This window comes from Arabidopsis lyrata, assembly GCF_000004255.2.
Source record: "Arabidopsis lyrata subsp. lyrata unplaced genomic scaffold ARALYscaffold_5, whole genome shotgun sequence".
Classification (NCBI taxonomy): Eukaryota; Viridiplantae; Streptophyta; class Magnoliopsida; order Brassicales; family Brassicaceae; genus Arabidopsis; species Arabidopsis lyrata.
The window spans coordinates 14168244-14177880 of record NW_003302551.1 but is presented as its reverse complement, the minus strand read 5'-3'; the positions used below and the strand labels follow the sequence as shown (position 1 = coordinate 14177880).

Below are 9637 nucleotides of genomic sequence, written 5' to 3'. Positions count from 1 at the left end.
GATCAGAATTTGAATATTTATATTCGATTTCATAAATTTATTTTTTTGAAATGTATAATTTTATATACTACAATAAAAAAAATTAAATATTTTAATTTGCAACATTTAAAATAAGTTTTACTTGATATTTTTAGAGAATATCATCAATACTTAATAGCTCAAAAAGTTAAAAATTATAAATACTCTAATTTGATTATTTTAAAAAATATTTATAATAGGTAGCAGGTTAAATATAATATATTATATGATGAAATGAGTTTTGATCCTTATAACTATTTGAATAGTTATATTTAATTTCATATAATTTGTTTTTTGAAATTCATAATTTTATAAACTACAAAAAAAATTTAAAGATTTTAATTTGGAATATTTAAAAATAGTGTAGAACATTTAAATATGGTTTGACACCTCTAAATATTTGAAAATTTGATTCCGCAAGCAATTTTAGAATTAACGAATAATAGATTGTGCACACAATATTTTAAAATGAAATATTAAGATTCTAAAATAAAAATATAGACTCCACGCACAGGTTGATTTTGGTATTATTATATACTAAATATATGTTTATAACATATTCGATTATGCGAATAATTGGTAAATCCGTAGTTATAAATCTCAAACAAATTCTGTAATTAGATTAGCTCAAACAAATCTCAATTTCAACAACCAAAAAATTATAAATTGAAAAGGAATTTTCTAAATTAATTCAAAATAATAGTTAATTTTCTTAATTAGTTCAAAATAATCTATGTTTTATATGCGATTCATTTATGATATTTTAATTTTTAATCTAACTGAAATATATGCAATCCTATTTTGTGGTTGTTAACATAAATTAACTCATTGTTCCAAAAATATTACTTTTTAAAAAATAAAATTATTTTCCGTTTTCATATCTTAAAAAAAAAATTATCCACAATTGAGTATTATAGAAAAAAAATCTATATTTATTCTAATTCTAATATTGTATATAGGGACTGACAAAAAATTAATATTTTTTCACTTACTATTATAATATATTAAAACTTATTTCTAATATATATATTATATAAATTTTGTAATAAATAAAATTCAACCCGTACTTTAGTACGGGTGATGATCTAGTTTTTTTGATAATAGTAAACATGTCAAATTTTATTAAGGGTACCACGCGTTTTGAATATTTCCTAATAATTTTGAATACATGTCATATGGTTGGAAAGTTGACACTAAATATTGATTTTGACCTTCTTAATTTTTATTTTCAAACTTAGGTTATCGATCGTCTTTACCTGATATATTAAGAGTAGAAGATGAAGAGAAATGCATTATTTAAAATGAAAAAAATGTATTTGATTGTGTTTGCCCGAGAAGACGAGGAATGTCCATATCTTAAAGAATCCTATTATAGGGAAAACACGTTTAACTTGGAGGCTTTTTCTTTTGGGGTATTCATACTTTGCTGAACTAACATGGTCATCTACATAAAACTAAAAACCATATAGTATTTTTAAGATCTATTTACAATTTTTAACTTAAATAACTTAACTATACTCTCTTTCTCTCTCTCACTCTACTCGAGGACTTAGCAGAAAATGCAACAGCCTAAACCTCAATCAAACGACAGCTGACACTTTCCATCTCTATTTATATACGATTCAACGGTTTAGGCATCATAGATGGATCGTAGAAAAAATAGAGTGAAACAAAAACAGAGAGGTTTACATATTTAATCGTAACATTGATGTCGAGCTTCAGTATATGACAAATCTCATGAATAATCTAATTTTTAGACTTGGTGATAAGAGTATATTTCTTTCTTTTTAAACGAAATAATTGGGTGTAATTAAAAAGATCCACGAGAGACACCTAGTGGTATATATGTTCTAGACTTCTAGAAAAAAGAGAGATTTAAAGTAAATATTCTCAAGTAACAGCTTGAGGGTTTTATTCATTAATATATATGTATTCTTGTAGCCACATATTGGGTAAACAATTCTCACATAGAGCTAACAAAGTCAACGATCTCCACCACATCTTGGAGCAGAGTGTTGGAGTTCACCACCCTACAATTCAACCTGATTTGTCCTTGAGTTCCTGTAGTAGGTGTAATGTTTCCCATCCTATTCATCGCCTCCACAAATGCATTGAAGAATGTTTGTGTGCCATCAGCATATGCTCTCACCAAGGGGATTGTGTCAGTGGCATTGGGGCTAGAGAACAACTCTTGATCGCTCTGGATAAGACCTTTTTGCTCTTTGAGATTTACGTAGTATTTGTTGTCGAAAACTGTAGGCGTACGCAGATCAAAATCGACCAAGGCACTTCGATTGCCATTAAGGGGGCATAGTCCACGAAGAGTTTGGAGGTAAGTAGTATTGAGGGTAGGGTCGGGTAAACCTGTGTTGCTGAAATTGTATAATCTGTCCAGAATAAACTGACATTGATTTTTACCAAATGTGTGACCACCTAACAAAACAAATACCATAATTAGATTAGTAATAAACTCGCTAATTGATATTGTATCAATGGTGTTTAATTTTCTTTTGTTAATTACCGGAGAGAGCAACAAGATCAGAAGGACGATCGAGGCCAACATTTTTGAAGCTGGCTTTAAGCTCTGGAAGTGTGAAGAATGGAGCTGGGAGATTTGCATTAGCGAGATTTAGAAATGCTTGTAAGCTGTCTCTCCTTCCCAAAGGAACCCTCCAAGAAGGACCTCCTGCCTATAGTATAATAACCATTATATTAAGATAATATTTCTTGAGATTATTTTTATCATCCGGAAGTTTTAATATGTAAAAAGAAAAAGACGGTCATGTATTATAAATTCACTGATTAGATATATATACATAAAAGTAACTTTTTATATCTCCACTATTTCTTGGGAAAATGTTGAAAAGTATTCTTTTGGGTTAATATGATATCGAAACTAGTGATAAAAAACCTAATTTTGTCAAATTTTCTTGACGGGACCACGCGCTTTTCTCAATTAACATTGAATACTTGTCATATAGTTAAAAAGTTGTTACTAAAATATAGATTGTGACGTTCTCAAACAACTAAAAATATCCCAGTTATTTTTCTTTTCAAACTTAGGTTCGCATGTTTGATAAAGCGGCTATTCAAAGTTGACATTAAAACTGAAAACAGTGTTTGTAATGAATAAAAGAAAAATGGAGCATACCAAAGTGACAGATTGTTGAGCTGCAATGGTGAGCATATCTGCGCACGAAACGGTTCTTGGGCATGCCCTCTCCACCGCGGCTTTCATTCTATCAATCACAGGAAATCCTCGAGCCGAATTTGCGTTTCCAAAGGCATCTTTCTCTGTTCGAAATGATGTCGTGTTGTCTAACAAGATGGATGCGTCACAGCCCTTTACCATAGTAAAAACTTTTTGTCATTGATCACTAAAATCATTTGTTCTTCTGAAGCAAGTAACCAGTGAAGGTTATATATCTATGTAATGAAAACAAAGTGATCAGAAACATTTGAACTCAATAGAAAATAAAACACTTTTCAACAAAAATATTTTGTATATTGATGAATATTTATACATAATCACATTAAAATATTGAAACTAATCAAAATTGAATTGAATAATAGAAATTAATAATCATGATTTTTGATTGATTTGAAAAATATCTTTTTAATATATATATATATATCCCTCAACAAAATATAAATGATTGATGGATCTTAAATTTCTATCGTGTTTGGTACGGCACCATGCAATTCAAACACGGATACTTCATTTTCGTGAAGCCGATTGCATAAATGTTTTGGCATCATCATAGTGTAAGAAATTAATAACTAACCAGTAACATCACTGTCGACGAGTAGTATTAATTTTCAATATAGAAAACGTAAAGTAGCAACAAATGACATCGAACTACGTGAAATTTAGGCTTTAGTGCAAAAATTTAGTCATTAACTAAGAGTCTAAAGACATTTATTATCACTTTTTTTTTTCTACTTTTACACAGATTTATTAATATTTAAAAGATGAACCACAGTAATCCGCAACGCTATAGATATATGAAAAGTAATATCTTACATTAACAAAGCAGTCGTGGAAGTGAAGACGAAGGATGCTCGCAGCGATACGAGGGTCCGACCTTAACTCATTTACAATGGTTTCTCGTACGATGTTAGTGACGTTAGGACATGAACTATCGTAGAAGGTAGGGGTAAGTTGAGCATAGGACAAAGATGAATGAAGCAAAAGACATCCCAATGTGATTATGGTTGTCCAAGTGAACGATGTAGAAGACGAAGATAAATGCATTTTTGAAAGAGGAAAAAAAAATCTATTTGATTCTGTTTATCCGAGAAGATGAGGAAAGTCCATATCTTGAAGAATCCTTTTATAGGCAAAACGGGTCAAACCTGGAGGCATTTTTTTCTCAATTGAAGGCTTTTCTCTAGAACAGCAAACGAATGGTTTATTTTTGTCAATTATTTCAACTAGCTATACATATAAATGAGGTATTATCCCACGCTATCTACATGGGAAGTAAGAAAAAAAAACATCTAAAACCTTAAATGTCAGTTTATATATTGGTATAAGTTAAATTAATTTTTTTTTAACAACAGTTTAAAATTTATCTCTATACATATTTACTATGCACTGTCAAAAACTTAAGTATTCAAGATAAATTGAAGAATAATATATGTATTTTGCATTTGACTGTAAAATATAACCAAGATGAAAAATGCATGTACAAGTATAGTAAGATTAATATCTAGAGTATATTCGTCTGTTCATACATATATCCATGCGCACGATAATTAATCCGCAAAATACATATCTTGTTTTCAAATTATCTTAAATCCTTCTTCGCTCTTTACAACTAATGTGGAACACGAATTTTGCATTTAATATATAGAACACATATGATATGTATATATATTATTTCAGAAACGGACAATACCAATCAAGACTCCTCCAAATATGAATTTATTCTTAAAATGGGAAATTATTTTATGAAACTCCCATATAGAATTTATTCTTAAATTTCTTTAAAGAAATGATATTTCAACTCGTCTTCAATTTTGGTGAGAATAAAAAAATTTCAGGGACGCAAATGTACTACAAATTTACAAGATTTTCTCTGTTTCGCACAGTTTACATCAGATTAAAATGACATGTAAAACGTAATGTAAGGGTTTCTATTTCTAATAGATATTCTCCGTGATAGAGTCAGATACCTTACAAAAAATTTAGCGTTTGGATGAGTTTCATAAAAATATATAATGACTCGTGGAAATCCAAACCCTGAAAAACATCTTTACGATGAAACCTCCAAAAAAATATTGCATTAAAACTTAATTCAGAAGAAATCCATAATAATTTTAAGAAAATAAAATAACTCCTTGACGACCTTTCAAAATCTCTTGGTCGTCTCCCGCTAAAAGACAAACAAAAATCAACATCGCCAATAGCTTTTTTTTTCGTTCCTTTTTCTCTCTCTCTATTTTAAAATAAGATCAGCCTCGTGTCCGCCACGTTATTCACCTACACTCAAACGGTGCCCTCTTCCTTTGCTCAAGTTCCTCATGATCTCTTTGGATAAAGAGATAAGGAATTTAAAGTGGAGATTATAAGTTATTTATCTCACTAGAATTATTATATATTGGTTCTGACATTATGATGTATCTTTTGTTCATCCTAAAATATTATCTGGTTATAGAATTAACATAATGTTAGCATTTACAAAATGTAAAGTTTCATACACCAACTCTTATATATAAACAAAATAAAATCAAAATTTAAATATGTTTGTACAAGAATATAAATGTACATATGTAAATATGTAAATTAAGGAGATCTAGAGACTATTTCACTGTTCACATATATGTAAATATTTTAGACTTTACGGGTTCACTTAGTTATCGGATTTATAACCGGAAATAAACGTTATTATTTTGTGACTTCCGGTTAGGTTCATAGCTGCAGAAACTCCATAGCTAATCATGATACTTTGCTTTAAAGACAAACTAATAACGAGATCGAATATGAACGGTGTCGTTTTCTGCTGGCAAGGCTGATGCAATAATTGTCGTTAAAGATAAAACCAAAAAAAAAAAAAATCAAACGAGATTTTACGTATACACGTATAGCGACTTAATTATTAGAATATAGGCTTTCAACTCAAAACTAATTGGCAATGAGTGGAGTGGCCCATATATCTTATATACTAGTTAAGATCTCTTGTCCTTTCCAATGTGAGATAATATTATCCCTAATACGCCCCCTCAAGATGATGGCTCTAGCCATTGATCTCGGTATGCTCGGGTATGGATCGGCGGACCAACTATTGGGCCAGGCCGATGGTGGATTGGATTAGACATGTACGGATCGGGCTCTGATACAATATTAGAATATGGGTTTCCAACTCAAAACCAATTGGCAATGAATGGAGTGGCTCATATATCTTATATACTAGTCAAGATTCCTTGTCATTTCCAATGTGGGATAATATTATCCATAATATTAATATCCTCACCGCATGCACATCAACAAGATTAGCTGCTTTAACAAAAAAAAAAAAACAAGAGTAGCTGTCTAATCTATCTGAAATATATGATTCAACCACATGAAATTGTCTCCATTTGGGGCCCAATTCCCTTGTGAAAAATCTCTCAAGATCTCTGATATTTTATTGTGAAAATATGGAAAAGATAACAAGAAAAAAGCCACGTGAGTTAATCGTAAGAGGAGAGTAGCAACAACACACAATCCTCAATTATAGAAGAGTCACGTTAACATCTTCGGGACGACCCACAGATCCAACAAAAGTAGACTTTAGCAGCCGCGGTACCAACCCTAGCCTTTAAGTCGTTTGCATGCATCACCCATAATAATGTGTATTATCATCAAATAAAGTCATAAATCTTAGTAGTTTGTCAAAAAAAAAAAAAAAAAAAAAAAAAACTACAGTCTACAGATGGTAAACGAAAACAAAAATGAAATTAAGGAACTTAATTGTGTTAGCTTCTATATTTGATACATTAACCAGCAAAAGTACATATTCTTTTTTCATATAGAAAGGAAATAAACCAAAATAAAATGTACTATGAAAAAATAACGTAATAATATATTTATATATACAATAAAGACACAATATAGTTTAAATGAATTTTTTTTTTTTTTTTTTTTTTTTTTTTTTTTTTTTTTAATCACATAAACTCTATGTGATTATGTGACCGAAGGCAGCCAATTATTTTCATACAACGTAAAACCGAAAAGTTAGCTCGAATTCCACTAAGGCACTAATACACGGAAAAAGAAAAAGAAGAAAAAAGGCGGAAAACGTTTGATAAATGTGACCAAGGAAAGCCACTACTTTTACACATTCAACATAATTGAATGCAAGGAAAAGTCCTAAAAATGACACCAACTTTATATAAAATTCAAGAAAAATACACGAAATATTTGAGAGCCCAAAAATGAATATACAGACAACATTTCTGTTCCAGATGCTGCACTAACAAATTGACTTCTACGGTGGTGAAATATGATTAGTTACCAAATAAAATCAAACAATAGAAACTAAACCAAGGTTATTATTGAAACTTAAAAACGTATTTATAGTATACAACACATATGTTATATATTGCAGAATAACGATTGACAATAAATTTCAAAACCAAAATATTACGATTGTATAAACGCACCCATCACTATGGTTGGGCCGTCACTCATCAGGGAATTCTTCTTTCAATAGAATCTTCGAGAATTACATTACATCCCCTGGCCTGGAAGCTAAATTAACCCTCAGATTACTGTTTGCAGCATCATACGATATGAAAAATCTGAACATAAACAAACAAGAGACACTGATTGCAAGTGAAAGACCTTGACATTAATTTTCAACGCCAGACTTTCCATGTAATAATCCATGGGTTCCAAAGCTTTTGTAGGTCGACAACATTGGGAGACTATCCCCTAGCTCTATTTCACAGATACTTTTAATTGTTCATGCATGCAAAATAAGAGTCTTGTTGGAATGATTTACATCAAATGTTGTTTGGATGATTTACATCAAATGACAACATTGGGAGACTATCCCTACCCATTGAATCTTTCCAAATTAGACCTACAACATTGAACTAGTGAGTATCCTTCTAATATATTTCCAACATTCAAACGTGCAACGCAAATACTCCTTGGAACTGGTGGTTGAAGATTTCCAAGAGACATCGCCATATATATCTCTTTGAACCCGAGAATAAATTATTTATTCTTAAACCACATCTCACCTTGTCGAGAAATTTGTAGCAATATGCCTTTGTTATTTCTTTGTACAATAAAGCAAGGGCGAGATACTTTTTGGTGATTTTTGAGTTCTCTGGTCCAACAAAATTCGGCGTGCATGTTTCACCTATAACATAACCATTTCAAAACCTGATGAACTTCTGTAATATCCAGAACCAAATTCTTCTTTTTCCCTATTAACATTGTGCACATGTTCCTTTTGACATGTATAGTTGTGAGTTTTTTTTTATGTTATGCATTTCTAACAAATACAATATTTGATCTAGATGTACTTAGCTTCTTTGTTAACTCGTACCAATATTCTTCTTATCTGGTCTCTATATGCTCAAAATCTTTATATGGATTATTTGATACACCATTGAGCACCTAGTGTTATTCAAGTTCTCCAGAAGTTCATTCTTTGAACAGCTTAGGATTTTTCTTTTCTTAAGATTCTTTTAAGCTTTGCTACATAATGAACTTTGTGATTCTCATTTTTGAACACACATAGACTCTTCTAAATTCCAGCAAGCTTCATTTGTAACTTACGCGATTCATCTTTCTCATCAGTTAACTTTTTATGAAGCTTCCCTATCTAAGTTTCTAGCCCCATCTTCTCCCCTCCAATGCTAGGTTTTCTCTACTGATCTTAATTTCATTTTCATGACGGCCTCTCAGCTTGAAAGTCCACCTCATGATAGCCTTCTGAATCGCTTCCACCAGAATTATTGTGTGTTCCAATAGACTCGCCAGACTCATATTTGTCGCTTCCTTCTTTAGAGGTATCATAAATCCATACAAGGCCACAAGGTTAGATACGTTTTATACTTTCTTTCTTTTTTGTAATATACGTTTTATTCTTTATCTGACTATCACTACAATCTTGAACCGTATTCATCAATCACTTTTTAAAAAATATTAAGAGCAAGTCCAATGGTAAAGTTCTTAAAAGGACTCTTAAACATTTTTTATTATAAATTGTGATAATTTTATAATTAAGAGTTTGTGTTGAATCCTTAAAATTTTCATTGTCCAATGGTAGAGTCCTTAAATGAGTTTCTTAAAAAAAAAAATTATTTTTAAAATGAAAATTATAAACATTTTTATTTGATAAAACTTAATAATTATTATAATTTTCTAAAATTTTAAACATACAAAACATAAAAGCATATAAAAAATATAAATCAAAAACCGGAATAACGATTAGTCGTTAGCTTAATTCGTGCCAAATTTATGCCATATATGAATCTGAGTCTTAGTAAAACTTCATTCACAAAAACAAGACTTTAGCATTTAAACAAGAAAAAAAGGATAAAATTTTGCAAGACAGAAAAATAAGTGTCGCAGAATAACAAAAAACAAAAGATAAATTTATTTTTGGCTTCTATATTT

The 9637-nt window shown here is 30.3% G+C and overlaps 2 protein-coding genes across 2 annotated transcripts; both read right to left on the bottom strand.

The window, feature by feature from the left end:
• Nucleotides 1-1892: 1892 nt before the first annotated feature.
• LOC9312016 (peroxidase 34) lies at nucleotides 1893-4433 on the bottom strand. Its single transcript, XM_021026900.1, has 4 exons — nucleotides 4043-4433; nucleotides 3170-3361; nucleotides 2540-2708; nucleotides 1893-2451 (listed from the first exon to the last, which is right to left on the bottom strand). The coding sequence occupies exons 1-4, from the start codon at nucleotides 4271-4273 to the stop codon at nucleotides 1982-1984; spliced, it is 1062 nt and encodes a 353-aa protein (XP_020882559.1). The 5' UTR covers nucleotides 4274-4433; the 3' UTR covers nucleotides 1893-1981.
• A 2136-nt stretch (nucleotides 4434-6569) lies between these two features.
• On the bottom strand, nucleotides 6570-6901 carry LOC110228736. Its single transcript, XM_021026901.1, is given in 2 exon segments — nucleotides 6570-6695; nucleotides 6697-6901. Coding segments are annotated over 2 exon segments (192 nt in total). The 5' UTR covers nucleotides 6841-6901; the 3' UTR covers nucleotides 6570-6647.
• Nucleotides 6902-9637: the final 2736 nt, after the last annotated feature.